We start from the raw sequence: 16455 nt of genomic DNA on the forward strand, positions 1-16455 counted from the left end.
AATTTTTATGCTCCCTAGCAAAATTAAGCGTTTTGTTTGGTTTCAAATAGTGATTCTCTTAAGGCTATACATCTGTTTAGTGGCAATACCTTGAAGTCTCTTCGCATTGTGTGTGTGGAAATGCAGTTACTCTCACTATTAAACATAGCTGTGAGTTCTACTGTCGATTTGTTTACAATTTGATTTCACCAAATTTTAAGTGATCTCCAATCACAATCATTAGAGATTTTTTTCCAATCACATTTCTTCCTTGTAGATGATGGTTCACCACTTTCCTTCCAGGTTTTAATTATGTGCTGGACAGTTCTTAACACAATTTTAGGAATTTCAGCCATCTCCTTAGTTGTTTTTTTTTCTTGGTGCAGGCCAATAATTTCACCCTTCTGAAACAGAATAACATTTTTCCATGACCACAAGATATATATGGTTGTTTAAGAAATAAGAAGGTACTGGTAGTCACTGCATCCTAGTATTAAATAACTTGTTTCTAGCTGAAACATATTAATCACTGCAGTACTTATTCAATAGAAGGCTCTTACTTAGTGTTTTGCTTAGTTAAATCCAGGTGGTGACTGTATTTTTGGCCAGGCAGTGTACATTTCAGTCATTTTCTAACCTGTAGGGTTGCAGGGGTCCACTGGAGCCTATCCCTGCTAGCAAACCCTGGTCAGGACATCAGTCTGTCATAGAGCACACACACCCACCACACACACCAAGCACAAACTATGACCATTATAGAATTGCCAATTCATCTAACCTGCATTCCTCTGGACTGTGGGAGGAAACTGTAGCACCCGAAGAAAGCTCATACAGATAGTGGGAGAAAATGCATACTCCACACAGGGAGGACCTGGTATGTAAACCCTGGTTGTTTGCAAATACTTTGTTATGGTATTTTGGAAGGCAAGTTACTTCTTATGTCATTCTGCTCTAAAATTTAAAACCTACAAAATGGAAAGAAAAAAACAAAAAAACATTTAATCTTCTTTAAAAGCGAAAACAATAGTCAGAAGAAAAGTAGTGATGACACTGAAAGTAAGCCAAGTACAAGTGTTTCGAGTTTAAAAGAAATGTGTTAGTATTTTGAAATGTGCAATAAAAAAAGAAAGAAAAGAAAACTCTGTTAGGCATTAGAATAAGGAGTACTTAAAGCTTGGTTTCAGTTTAACCCCAGGCAGTGAACTATCGCCACAGCTATTAAATTGCTACCCTTATTTTCTACTAGCTATTTGTGTGAGAATTTTTCAGCCCTATCACTGATGAAAAACAAACAGAGAAACCAAACAGATGTCAATGCAGTGCTTCATCTGTCAGAAACAACACTGCAACAACAGTTATCAAGTATTCTTGCAAAGAAGCAACAGCAGATTTCACCATAGCTTTTATTGAATTAAATATTGCTCTCTAAAAACTTCAGTTCTATTATATTCAATTTCATTTTAAAATTCTTTTATTAGCAATTTTACTGCTCTCTTTTGGTTATTTTATAGAATTTTTATTTTATACTATATAAATAATGCTTTTTTATTTCTGTCTTAGCAGTCCCCAAAATAATTCCCCTATTTTCACTGGTCCCCAAGTTTAAAAAGGTTGAAAAACACAGCTGTAAGCCATTATTAATATAAAATGTGTATACATTTCCATTTATTTTATATAATATACGGCAACCTGTACAGTCAGTGTTAATTTTTACTGCTTAGATGTTAGTATTTAGGCTTGAAAAGATCTGTCATTGTCTCTGTACCTAAGAAATCACATGCAACCTGTTTGAATGACTACTGATGTCCTGTTGCACCAACACCTATATCAATAAGTGTTCCAAGAAGTTAATTAAGAATTACATATTCTTATTACTGCCCAAAGAACTAGATCCATTAGTCTACGTATTGCTCCAATAGATCCATTTATAATACTGATTTTACATACAGTACTGGCCCACATGGAAAACAGGAGGGGGAATTATGTGTGAATGCTATTTATATACTGTACTATAATTCAGTATTTAACAAAATGAACCCCTCTAAGCTCATAACCAAACTCAGGGACTTGGGTTTTTAACTTCTTTAAAGTCAGACAAACCTCAGGTGCTTTCAGTGAGTTGCCACACTCCATCACCCTTCCCCATCAACACTGGGTCTCTACAGAACTGTGTTCTGAGTCCTCTGCTATTCTTCGTCTATATGTATGACTGCATGACTGCACATGATTCTAACATCACTGTCAAGTTTGTTGATGACAAAGCTGTGGTAGGCCTGATCTCTAATGACAATTAAAATGTTTATCAGGATCAAGAGGAGAGTCACACTGGCGTCAGGACACACTAGTCTACTACTGAAAGTCAGCAAGACAAAGGAGCTGATTGTGTACTTTGGGAGAAAACATCAGAGGAACTACCACCCCTCAGAATTAACAGCATTCAGGTACAGAAGGAGGACAGCTTCAGTTACTTTGGAGTCCACATCACAGAGGACCTGACCTGGTTCTAGCACAGTGGCACCTTGGGGAAGAAGGCACAACAACATTAGCACTTCAGATGCCTCAGTGATTTTAGGCTGCCCTCCCAGATAATGAAGAATTTCTATAAATCCACCATCCCGGCAGGAAGTATTACAGCGTGGTTTAGGAACACAACGCAGGAGGACAACACATCTCTGTAGAGTGGTGCGGTCAGTGACCGCTTCACTGGGTGTGCACTCTCTAACGACCAGAAATTCCACGCCAAGCAAATATTGACTAGGGCAAAGGAAATGATCGAAGAAACCAGCCAATTCAACAAAGGCAACTTCACTGTTATCGCTGTGTGGGACAAATGAAATTTTATTTGATTGATAATTTAGCAAAAGTTGCTATACGGTTCCAAATACATATTGGCAAATTCCCGAATTTTGCACAATATAACACGGCAGCTTTTAATATTTATTTATATTGCCCTTTAAACTAAGATGTGTATAAACAATAATGCCAAAGTTTTTAATTTTTCAATATCTGTGACAGTTTTGTCGTCAGTTCATATGTTCACGCATGGATAGACATGTTAACGTACTTGTTGTGGGTGAACAAAGGAAGTCAATGGTAAGAACTGAAGCAATGATCTCCTAGCTGCTAGTTTTCAATCGAGTAAACATTGAGATTCTTTCGTCACTTGCAAAACGGATAAAGTGCAGAGCCATTGAAGACAAAACAAATGTGTTGTATGAATCCTTTTCTACAATCACATGGTTTATGTTAACCAATCCGATTCAAGTAGAGCGTGTGTTTGCGTCTGACGTCATGCGGAAATAAGTGCGCGCACAGCTTACACGGTAATGCAGTAAAGAATTTGCAGAAGAAGGAACACAAATAACAGTGCGAAACAGGTAAACACTGGTAAAACGTTAACTTTATTTATAAGTTATACATAACAAGCAGTAATGATAACCTTAGTTTTTCCTTTTTAACTTTATGTGGATTATTTACGTTTGTTAATTTTGGTAACTGACTCGACTTTTCGATTTTGGAATAGTCACACTTAAACTTCATCGGTTGAACAATTGAACAAGTTATGATTTCCCGGCCTTTATAAGTTAAAAATACATAGGAGCTTTTTATTTTTAAACTTGTAGATTATCTTTTCCAGATGTTACCTTTCTGCATGATCAGATTGTGGGTAGAGCCATAAGAAAACGTATAAAAAGTATAAAAATATCATGCTTATACTACCGGTAGTTTAACCCAAAGAATAGGCGCTGGGCGTGTGTGAGAACCTGACCTGTCATACTGCGCAAGGCTGGAGCAAAACCTAAAGTACTGTATGTCTATTCACACACCGAAATTAGCTTATACCAGGGCAGCTGGAAAAAAGGAGAAATATAGACTGTGTCGGAGAAGATGCAGAAATCCCGTAAAAGCAGTAAGGTGGAATCAACGAATTGTGACATACTAAGTAAGCATTGGTACAACATTAAACGATGGGTGAGTTTTCTGTAGTCGGTTGTTACCTAGATATGTACTGTTGAGGCTGTTAAAAACGTTAAGGCCTTCTACTTAATGCTCCACTGTCAACTTACGTGTATGATGGTGATTGCATAGATGCAGTGCGAGTGTATTAACGGGCTTAATGTCAATTAAAGCTGATTTATTTACAACTTATTAGTTCGAAAGAAGATTTTGAATTGAACTTCAACAGCAGCAAATTAAACGTTTTGAGAACTTGTCTAGGAGAATAAATAATATTATCCGATTGAAATATCCAGCGACTTTAGTAGTATAGTAGATCAGAGAGGTACAGGTTTCTGGAGTTTTTATTTAGTTGTTTGGTAATTCTTGGGTGAGTTTAAGGCCGGTTGTTGTTTGTTATATTTCTATATTAAGTTTCAGTAAAAACTAAATATCTACCAAATATACTTGTATTGAGGTACCTTTTGGAGTAGATGGGACTTGTACTGTTTAAACCGGTTTCACAAGAGCAGGTGGAGCTGTAAAATATTCGAAAGAGCTGTGCACAGTTTAGTTTAAAACTAGGGGGCTCCGCCCCCTGCTCGCTTCGCTCGCCAACCCCTGGTGTTGGGAAATGACAAGGAGCGTGATGTATGAATGAGATATAGAATAGTGTGAAGGTGTAGATGATGCAAATAGAAAGCAAACAATAAAGTGTGTGGCACAGTGTAAAGGGTTATTGGAAAATTTCTTTGTACACGCCTTTTAAGTGTAAAAGGTAATTTCAGGTCAGAACTTGTAAGGTCAATGAAGATGGTCATCGTCGTGATCAGAGTCAACTTTGTCAGAGCTTAGAAAGAGTTGTGTCTCTCCAGGAAGTAATGCAATGACTTGGGTATTTATGTTTTCTACATTAATATTGTTTGGACATAATATAGCGCATTGTGTTAAAAGGGGCATTTGGTCTAATGAGATTGCTGTTCCAAATATCTCTGTAACTAAGTCGTCGCAGATAAAGGCTTGAGGAATTGTACTAATATCTGGGTGAAGTCTATCTGTATTGGTGAGTGTACCATCTCCCAGATGTAATAACCAATTGTTATGATCTGGATCTGGACATCACATGTTTTGTACTAAGTGTATCTTTTGAAAGCAATGTCAATTGTCTGCGTATTTTAAGGTGCACTGAACAATAGCTGAGCGCATGGCATGTGGAACAATAGCTAAGCACTGTCTAAAATCTCCTCCTAATAAAAGAACCTTTCCTCCAAAGGGAATATTATTATTCATCAACGTTTGTAGAAGTTTATGAATGGTGTTGAGTAAGTGACTGGATGCCATTGTACATTCATCAATAATTAACAGTTTTGCAAGACGGATGTCATGTGCAGTGCCACTGTTCATGTTCATAGTGGATACCGATTTGTAGGATCTAATGCAGTTCATAAAGTTTTCACTTTCAGGTACATCGTTAGTTAGAAGGTTCTGTAGATATTCAGGATATGAATGTAAAGGAGGCAGTCTAATTTGACCCTTTTGACAACAACGTGTAAATTCATTACTTGTATTGTCAGTTGTTTCTTCAGGGAAGTTAAGTGAATGACAATGATTGCAAATGACATTCATTAATCCCAATGAATTTTCCTGAATAGTGGACTCATTATTGAACGTGTTGTCAGCTAACTGGCGCAAGTGTTTAGCAGGTGTCTGTCGTTGATGTCCGTGACGTGTATCTTTTGCTTGTGCCGTTTGAGAGGCGCGTTGTTGTATGTGTAGTATTTGGGACGTGTTGTTTTGGAGCTGTAATCGATTTGCCTGTGCTGTGTGAGAAGCCCGTTGTAGTCTACTGCGTGCATTGTTTGTATTGAGCCTTGCTCGTTTTTGTATGTCGGTCAGTTGAGCTTTCTCTTTTTGGAGCCTTGCCTGCTTGTTTTTCAGCATTCCAGATGCGCGGTGTAGACGTCTGCGTTTATTTATTTTGTCCCTTCGCTGCCGTTTACGTATGTCCGAGACAGGAGGTGTTTCGTTTTGAATCCGTGCCTGTTTCGATGCAGCACTTTGAGACGCGTGCTGTATGCGTGTACGTTCATTGTGTCTGTCCATATGCGCTGGTTTCTGTTAATGTGTTAGTTGAGCTTTGCGTTTTTGGAGCCGAGACATTTTTTTCTTCCGGAGGTTCAGAAGTGCATTGTATGCGCCGCCGTGTATTTTGTTTTTTCATGCGGGTTCGTGTGTTTGGTCCCGTTATCCGAGCCGTATCGTTTTGTACCTGTGATCGTGTATTCATGACTTGTTTGTTCTTCAGCGTGAGAAATATGGATAAGTAATAAGGAGGATCGCACTCACTGTTAATATGGAGCCTTTTCTGCAGTTGAACGGTTAATAGTGCTTCAGTGTAAGGAGATCCACCTATGCTGCATAGTGTGAAGGTGTTGAGATGACGTATGTTTAATACGGACGGTTCCTTCAGAAATGGGGCTTTGGGTGTCACTTCTTATTGATGTTAGTGTGTTTGTGGGTCTGAATCGTCGTCTTTGTGAACGTTTCGTGTGCCATGTCCGTAGTCTGTCCCGTTTCTTGTCTAATGGGCTTTGTGTGGCGGTCATGGCTTCTTTTTTTTGGTGTGCTAGGAGCTTGTTGAATCCTCCTCTTTGTGTGCGTCCCGTTTCGTGTGCAATGGGATTCGTGCGGCGCTGTGTGCTTTGCCAGCGTCTGGGGGGGGGTGGTGGGATTGGTGGGGCGCGAGCGGCTTCTTTCGTCTGAGGAGGGGGGGGATGTTGCTTGGAGGGGGTGGTGGGATTGGTGGGGCGCGAGCGGCTTCTTTTTTTTTTGTGTGCCAAGGACTTGTTGAATCCTCCTCTTTGTGTGTGTCCCGTCCGTTGGTTTTGGGGGGGGGGTGCGGCTTCTTTTTTTTTGTGTGCCAGGGGCTTGTTGAATCCTCCTCTTTGTGTGTGTCCCGTCCGTTGCTTGTGGGGGGGGGTGTGCTTGGAGGTGGGTGTGGGATTTGTGGGGCGCGAGCGGCTTCTTTTTTTTTTGTGTGCTAGTTTCGTGTGCAATGGGTTTCGTGCGGCGCTGTGTGCGTCGCCGGCGTTTGACTCCGTTTTTCTGTGCTGACTCCTTTTTTCTGTGGTCGCGGCGCCTCATTTCTTTGACTCCTTTTTTCTGTGCTGACTCCTTTTTTCTGTGGTTGCAGCGCCTCATTTCTTGGGGCGCCTGCGCAGTACGTCTTTTGCGTCCACGGCTCATGGCCGGATGTCCCTGCGTCCATCCGGTTTAACATTCTCGGTTAGTAATATGGATAGTTTGAAGTATGGGATAAGGGTTTTAAAGAGTGTTTAGGGCAGTTTTAGCCTGAGAGTTGAAATAAGGTACTAGGTACAAAATTCATACTTAATAATGCAAAAGCCTGGTTATAAAATTGAACATAATGTTGTATTTACTAGCCAAAAGGTAATAAACAGGGATAAAGGTTATGGGGTGGGTGATGAATATTGTGGTTGATGTGAAATGTAATGTATTGGATATAGTACTGATTGTATGGGTGATTGATTTGTGACTTATTGACTGTAATTTACAAAATCCAAAACAATAAATTAAAAGTATCATGTACAATTAAAAACAAGATTCTCTTTGTAATATTAGAATCATTAAAAAAAATGGACTTGTGTGTATTTGTACATGAGCTCATTTGTACGACAGTAATAAATCTGGTCATATTCAACAGATTGCAATGAGTATAGTATGAATAAATACTGTAGATGTTACCTAAGAAAGATAGGCAAACCATAAAACACAGATTTAAATACTAAATTGTTTTAAAACACAGCTTTATATGCTATATTACATCAGCTGGGAAATCAGCATTCATTTCTTGTTAAAGCTGTCAAGGCTGGTGGTGTGTTGTAAACACCCAGTGTAGGTAGTGCAAATGGACAAAGTATAGAGGGGTATATTATAGTAATTGGCTACTTTAATTAACTCGGTGTAAATGGGGAATATAAATTAATTGTGAATCACAAGAGCTGGAACTCAAAGATGTAATGTCAAACTATAAAATACAGACTTAAATAACAGATTGTTCATAAACATGGGTTTAAACACTATAGACTGCTTTAAGTGGAAAATTAGCACCCCAGATCAGCACAATAGAAAACATAACAGATGCTCAGTTGAAAAATAAGAAAAGAAAACTGAACAAAGTATAGTTCTAAAATGCTTATAAACAAGATTTACGTTTAGTGCTGACCAAATATATCCTGTATCTTGTGAGCATATGAGAGTACTTGAAATTAGAGATACCATTGGGAAACACTATTGCTAATGACATAAAATGCAATTCTAAGAAGGTTTTGCCATATTTTAGTTAGAATTAAATATTCTGTATTCAGGAGAAATGCCCATCTATCCAGTCTCCTGTTCCCACATTATTGGAACAGCTTAGTCCACTTCTGTGTGGCAGGAACCAGAGCCTATCTGGGCTGTACTTGATGCAGCTCAGGATGGAATATCTGAACACTGCTGGGCAAACATGTCTACCCATTCATTCATTACATTTAGAACATCATATGATTTAAGAGGTATTATTTTACTATATATCTCCACACATATATATGGTGTGTTTCACTAATATTGACACAATTGGTAAATTAAATAAAAGAAAAATGAGCTGTAACAAAAATGTTGTTGTGAAGATTCTGTATGGAGGAATGACCTCAAGCACCTTGCCATCTGTTGTTCTACCTCATTAAGCATTATAGGAAAAGACTCGGGGCAGTCTTCTTGGGAAAAGTATTGAACAAAGGGGCACCAGTAATTGTGACACATATATATTTAAGAAACATGTTTGATTTACGATAAGAATTTATTCATATTTTTAATAATTTTGCTTCAATTAAAGGTTTCATATTTGTTGAGATTTTGAATTAAAGATGAAAAGAATAATTAGAGGATTTTTTAAATATAGAGAAGGATACTGTGTGGAGACAAAGGGTTGGCCCACCAAAGGTAAGTGCAAGGGGCTTTTGCTGCTCATTTTTATAACTCAAAAATTAAATAAATATGCAGAAACTATGGAATTGGCAAAATCACTGTGTTTGGATCTGGACACAGTTCATGTGTTCTTGTGGAGTAAAAGTCAAGACAGAATGGTTTTCACCTGCATAACACCCTGATGATGATGCATCAGTAATATTGTGTGCCATTTTGATCTCCATCTAAAAGAAGATCAGAAAAGCACACAGACAGGCCATTTTTAGCTCTTGTTTGCCAAGAAGGTCAACCAGTTTAGTGATGCACCAGTTTTTTGGCAGTCAGAACTGGATGTTTTTTGTTTCTTATGCGTAATTGGCAGATTGACGTAAAACTTGCCAGTTGTGAGTTGGTTTAGGGCATGATTGTTTCTTCAAAGTACTGTAATGTTAATACTTTTGTTAAACAATAATATATTGGGGCGGCACGGTGGCGCAGTGGATAGCGCTGCTGCCTCGCAGTTGGGAGAGCTGGGGACCTGGGTTCGCTTCCCGGGTCCTCCCTGCGTGGAGTTTGCATGTTCTCCCCGTGTCTGCGTGGGTTTCCTCTGGGCGTTCCGGTTTCCTCCCACAGTCCAAAGACATCAGGTTAGGTGGATTGGCGATTCTAAATTGGCCGTAGTGTGTGCTTGGTGTGTGGGTGTGTTTGTGTGTGTCCCGCGGTGGGTTGGCACCCTGCCCAGGATTGGTTCCTGTCTTGTGCCCTGTGTTGGCTGGGATTGGCTCCAGCAGACCCCCGTGACCCTGTGTTCGGATTCAGCGGGTTGGAAAATGGATGGATGGATAATATATTGGCAGTAATAATTTATTTTTAAATAAATATTTTTTTATTTATTTTTAATTGAATACAAGATACAAGGATCAGTATTTTAGAAACTCAGCAAAGGCACAATTAAGAGAAATGTTGCTGAAAATTTTTGAAAAAAAGGAGGTAAAATAGAAAGTGAACAGGCCGAGATGAATTGTGTAAGTGTATGCTGTTAGATTTATTTTACATTAAAATATGTGCAGGATTGTTTCCTATTTTCATTCATATGACTTTGGATATACCAAATGTGTACCGTGTTTCCCCAAAAATAAGACCGGATCTTGTATTAATTTTTCCTCCAAAAGATGCACTATGGCTAATTTTCAGGGGATAGCTTATTCATGTACAACAATATACATTTATCCAAATACTGCACAGTCATTTCATCTTCTTTTGGAATATAGTCATACATATAGTCTCCACATTCAAACCTTGAATTCCAACCTGAATTTCTTGTTACTCCAGCTGCTTTTAGGATCCAACAGGATTGATGTGCGTGCTTCGATGTCTGATGAATGGGTTTGATGTGGTGAAGCAAAATGCAGACATACAAATGCATTTGTGGTGCTTTTATATTCAAGTGTCGCATATTCCCCAAAGTAATGACACAATATATTTTAAAAGTCTCACATACCATCTTCTATGCCGTCTTTTTTTTTTCCCTGTCTTTTGCACCTTCACAATACCATCAGAACGTACGGTAGCGTGTTTGAGCCACAGAGAAACAAAATAAGGACATAATGAAAATGTCTATTTTGTGATTAAAGTGGAAATTTCGGCTTTAAACTCGAAATGTCCACTTAAACCTCGTAGTTTACTTTATCATTAAAGTAGACTCGTAAACGTCATCTTAAAACTGACCCAGTTGTTAAATCGCTACTCGCTTCTGGTTTTTAGTTCTGACCTGACAGCAGCGGCAAGCAGCAAGAGATCGCCACACGGAACACATTAAATTTATGATATTCCAGCTCTCTGCACATTTAGAATTCTTAGATTTATACTTGATATCATTTTCATGATGAAATGCATTAAAATATGTATGTTACATTTTACAGATAAATCATTAACTTTGTTTAAATAATGAATACTTTTAATAGTTACACATATTGGGTGGCACGGTGGCAGAGTGGTAGCGCTGCTGTCTCGCAGGGAGTCACGTCCCTTGTGATCCCTGCCTGGAGTTTGCTTTTTTCCTGGTGGGTTTACACAGTGTGCTCAGTTTTCCATCCAAAGACATAAAGGTTTGGGGATTAGGTAAAGCTACAATGACGTTAGTGTATTTGTGTGTTTGTGTTCACCTTGCGATGAGCTGATGCCCCGTCCAGGGATTTTGTTTCTGTCTTGTGTCGATGCTGCTGGAATGGGTGAATCCCCTAATTGATGGATGTAATCATTAAACATTCTTTTCAGAGATATTGTGGCAAGGTGTCCTTGAAATTTAATGGATGTTTCGGGCACACGCGTTGCATCGTGTGGCGCCTTACTTTTCAGCTGACGATCTTGACTAGGGCTTATTTTTGAGATAGGGCTTATATTACAGAGCAGCCTGAAAATCATGCTAGGGCTTATTTTCGGAGTAGGTCTTATTTTTGGGGAAACAAGGTATATATTTGTAATGAATTAATGTAAGTATATAACATTGTACTTTATTAGTAATTTGATAAAAAAAATAGCAATCAAACTGCAATCTCTGTGCTATTGCTTATACTGTTGTCACTGCCAGACTTTTGCAGAGGCTAACCTGTGTTACAGGGGCCTCAAAATTAGTCAAGATATGAAAAAATATTTCTTTGTTTTTCAAGAAATTTTCCTTCCACAAGACAGGCCAGTCCAGTCCTCTTTAACAATTTTACATTATCTCCGCATTAACTTACGCACAACTAACTGCACTCACACTGTCATCATCGAATTTCTGCTTCTTCATTGAACTGCAGGCAGTGACAGGGGGCAGTGGTTGGCCAGCATTTAAGGCAACAGGAGAGCTGAATATGAGCTGTCTGAGCATAAAGCACACAAAGAAGAAAGTTATTTGTCATGTTGTAATAGTGACAGTCTTTAAGCAATGACTAGACACAAAATTATACATTCTAGTTCTAGTGATAGTGAATCATATAAAGGTAGTGATTATTCATAAATAGTAAGTTCTGATGCCAGTTTTCTATGTTCATGCAGCGTGATAACAGTGCTGAACAACTTTCAAAGCTTCCTTTCACTGATCTACTGGTGCAAGACAGATCAGGACAGATGATTCCTTAAAGAATTTCAGTCTGTTCAGTCTGTGACTGAGCCCCACAGACACATGCAGAATGTCATCCACCACCACCACACACTGAAACAAAGTAACATGGTTCTCATTTGGTCAGATGTCCATTGTAATGAGCTGCTAGCTTTATCTGCATTTATTAGCTGTGTAATAAGTCAAAAGCCCAATGTTGAAATATATTAATCAACAAAACCTTTCTTTGCTGGTGTGGTATATTAAATGAAATCAAGATTATGCAATTGACTGCAGGATAGAACCATATTCAGTGCAATTTAAGTAAATCAGGCTATGAAAACATTTTTGAACAATATCTAAATAAACTGAATTTTACAGCCCCAATCCCCTAGACCAGGTTTCTGATTATATTACATCTTTTTGTGATCAAATTTATATTAAATAAATTTGCAAATACAGTTTAATTGCAAATTGAACATAAATCCAGAAAACATAAATGAATAAAAACGCCCACTCCATATTTCCAAGTAGTGGGAGATATACTTAGAGAAGGAAAGGCATAGCTGGACAAAAAAATATGTAAACTTAAAATCTCAACTTCCATCCCAGCAATCCCAAACAAATCACACAAGCAGTATCAGTTAAAAATGCTAGAGTCATCCGCTTCAAGTAATTCTTGCAGCAGCTAATTCAAGTAACATACAACTTCAAATTTTTGAAAATCATCTTTATTCAGAACAGAGAGTCCAGGAATGTCAAGAGTGAAGTTCAAGCCAACTTTGTGGCATTTGTGCCCAAAGAGAACTCTTTTTCTGCTGTAGAAAGAAAACAGAGAGTGAGAGCAGAAAGGTCCAGGAAAAAGATTTGAGGGGATGGGGCTTTCCAAAAGGCTGAAACTGTGGGACATTCTCATTACATATGTATGAAAGTGCCTAGGGATTTTGAGGAACTTGTATAACAAAGGGGATCCTTTGAAATGCCCGTAGCTTAATGTTCATTGGGGTGCGATATAGGTGATGGGCAAATTTTAAATTGATTATTTTGATCATTTTGGCTTTTAATGTTCTTAAAAATCAGGTCCCAGTCAAGAGTAGCAGATAGTGGAAGATCACATTCTCAGACTGATTGAATGGGCAAGGGCTTAGAGGCAGGTTTCTGTAAAGTGGCATATGTTGCAGAGATCAGTTTCATCTCAGAGGATAAAGAATGTTAGAAAGTTGCAAGAAAGTGAGGTAAAGTAGAGAAGACTGAGAAATAACACAAGACTTGACAAACAGTTGTAGTTTAAAGATAAAATGAAAGTTGACTTCCGTGACTGGAGCATTTTGAGCCCTAAGCCGTAAACATCTGAGTAGTGATACAACTATGTTTTCAGTCCACCGCCAAGAGAAGACTATTTCCTATGTGGACAATGTAGTTATTAAAAATGGAATTGTGGGAATGTAGACTTGGGGAAGGACATGCATACTTTTCTACGTTGTGCCAACCTTTAAGTGCATTTGAGATTGGGGACTAATAAAAGGAATAGCTGTTTTTAAACTTGCAAAAAGTTAAATGGAAAAGTGAAAGGGATCTGGCTTGGGCTACATTAGATTCAATTGAGTACTAGAATGGGGGCTTCCAGGCAGTTGTAGCCAACACCAAACAGTTCTCAAAGTAAATGTCCAGTGGTATATAATTCAATATCGGGTAGGGCCACCCCTCAATCACACCTGTGACATATAAATATATTGTTTGATTGATGGTGCTTTGCCATTACACAGGAGGGATCTAACTTCTTGCCATTGGTTTAATGGGAGTGGGTAACTGAAGCATAGCACTAATAAAATTAAGCTGAGGAGCAATATACATTATGATAACAGCTAATTTAGAAAGTAATAATGGGGTGGGAGATATAAAACCAGGAGGACAAAGAATCTTTGGTACCTATAAAATCCTCCTATAATTTTAATGTAGCAGTGTCCTACCAAGAGAAGGAGACTTAATTTGCACTCTGTGATTAAAAATAGTCAATGCTGGATTTGGAGAAAGAAGAGCAGAATAATGGCATTTTTTTATTAATGTGCACACACATTGTGCCATCCGTCTACTTGGCACCAAGATGAGATACTACTGTGCCTTTCACAGTTAAATCCATCTATTTCAATATACAGTATGTACATGAGAAGGCAATCTTGGGCAATCTTAACAGAATTTTTAGTAAAGCACATTAGTCACCTTTCGTGGTATTATTTAGATGCACTCATCTCCTCCATTAAAAAGTAAAAAAAAAAAAAAAAAAAAAAAAAAAAACAGATGCATTAAGACATGGCCAGAGTTTTAGTATACATCTCAGTGCATAATTCCCTAACATTTTTCTCTCCTGCTTACTTCTTAAGATCTGAGCTGTGCATGCACTTGGGAGTTCAGATAATTATTCACAATTGCTTAGTGTTCATTTACTTAATTTACCAAAACCAAGATATTTCCTGAATAGAGCAAATTTTTTTTAAAAGCTTTAGAAATTTACACACAATATGAAATTACAACTTAATAACAGTCTGCATGGATACAGGCTAATTTTTTTTAAGTGCACCAAGAATTATTTTTCAATCATTTTTTGAAGTTTTTGTAATCATCTTTGCTGTGTAAAAGGGTTTATTTTACAAATAATAGGAATTTGAATCTGTGATCTTTTACTTTAGACTGCTACTCTGTGAAGAAACAAGAACTAAAGCATGCATACCTGTGACATCTGTGGAGAAGATGGGTTATCTGAACTAGATATGAGGACACATCTGTTGATCAGTCATTTTGAAAATGACTTGACCTGCCCCTTTTGCTGTATGTCAGGAATAACATATGATGAATTACAGTTCCATATTAATACTGCTCATTGTGAAGATAGTTTTGAAGCAGCAAACACAAATGAGTATTCAGATTGTACCATTAATCATAAAAAACTTTCAGGTTTAGAGCTTCCAGCAGTATTTCAGGAAGAATGTGCTTCAACATCCATGGAAGGTAAAAATGATACCAGTACTGGAACACATAAGGAATTATGTGGAACTGAAGTAAAAGTGCCTTCATCTTCAACGAAAGAGATGTGTCCTGTTTTAACAGAAACACCAGTCCTCGCAAATGAACATAAACTGAAAACTGAGATTTTTGTTTCTGAAATGGGTAGACATTTTGACAGCCCTGACAATGAACTGGACAGTAAGTCTTCTCCTTGCAAGTCAAATTTAAACGGACCAGTAAAGCTCAAACGGAAATTTCTTAAATCTCCTTCAAAAGGAATTCAAAATCAAGGTTGGCTAATGAACAGTTAACTAAATCTATTGTAAGAATCACTAAGGTAACAATGTTGATGTGTTTGTTACAATATTGTAACAATTCTTATTAATGTTGGCTTTTAGTAGTTACAGTGGCATGCAACAGTTTGGGTACTCTTACATAAAATGTCTGTTACTATAAATACAGTAATCCCTCCTCCATCGCGGGGGTTGCGTTCCAGAGCCACCCGCGAAATAGGAAAATCCGCGAAGTAGAAACCATATGTTTATATGGTTATTTTTAGAATGTCATGCTTGGGTCACAGATTTGCGCAGAAACACAGGAGGTTGTAGAGAGACAGGAACGTTATTCAAACACTGCAAACAAACATTTGTCTCTTTTTCAAAAGTTTAAACTGTGCTCCATGACAAGACAGAGATGACAGTTCTGTCTCACAATTAAAAGAATGCAAACATATCTTCCTTTTCAAAGGAGTGCAAAGCAAGCAGTCAAAAAAAAAAATCAATACGGCTTTTTGGCTTTTAAGTATGCGAAGCACCGCCGGTACAAAGCTGTTGAAGGCGGCAGCTCACACCCCCTCTGTCAGGAGCAGGAAGACAGAGAGAGAGAGAGAGAGAGAGATAGCGAGAGACAGATAAAAAAAATCAATACGTGCCCTTTGAGCTTTTAAGTATGCGAAGCTCCGTGCAGCATGTCCTTCAGGAAGCAGCTGCACACAGCCCCCCTGCTCACACCCCCCTACGTCAGCGCAAGAGAGAGAGAGAGAGAAAGTAAGCTGGATAGTTTCTCAGCCATCTGCCAATAGCGTCCCTTGTATGAAATCAACTGGGCAAACCAACTGAGGAAGCATGTACCAGAAATTAAAAGACCTATTGTCCGCAGAAACCCGCGAAGCAGCGAAAAATCCGCGATATATATTTAAATATGCTTACATATAAAATCCGCGATGGAGTGAAGCCGCGAAAGGCGAAGCGCGATATAGCGAGGGATCACTGTAGTTAAATGAGCAGAACATGAACTGATCACCAAAAGGCATAAAGTTAAAGATGACACATTTTTTTAATATTTTAAGCAAGATTACATTTTTATTTCCATCATTCAGAGGTACAAAATAATGAAAAGGCCTGAAGCTAAAGTTTAGGTGCCCGACATGGTCAGTACATAGTAACACCCCCTTTGACTAGTACCACACCTTATAAATGCTTTTTGTA

General features: G+C 38.2%; 2 protein-coding genes across 3 annotated transcripts in view; one reads left to right on the top strand and one right to left on the bottom strand.

The window, feature by feature from the left end:
- Window positions 1–16455, bottom strand: part of rwdd1 (RWD domain containing 1) — a 506701-nt gene that overhangs the window by 139095 nt on the left and 351151 nt on the right. The window lies entirely within an intron of this gene.
- zufsp (zinc finger containing ubiquitin peptidase 1) overlaps window positions 3261–16455 on the top strand; it is a 50942-nt gene continuing 37747 nt past the window's right edge. For both annotated transcript variants that reach the window (XM_051924669.1, XM_051924670.1), the window contains exons 1-2: window positions 3261–3356; window positions 14653–15259. In XM_051924669.1, coding sequence (XP_051780629.1) covers window positions 14686–15259 — 574 coding nt within the window. In that variant the 5' untranslated portion in view covers window positions 3261–3356; window positions 14653–14685. The remainder of the gene's footprint in view (window positions 3357–14652; window positions 15260–16455) is intronic.

This window comes from Erpetoichthys calabaricus, chromosome 3 (genome assembly GCF_900747795.2).
Source record: "Erpetoichthys calabaricus chromosome 3, fErpCal1.3, whole genome shotgun sequence".
In the NCBI taxonomy this organism is placed as follows: Eukaryota; Metazoa; Chordata; class Cladistia; order Polypteriformes; family Polypteridae; genus Erpetoichthys; species Erpetoichthys calabaricus.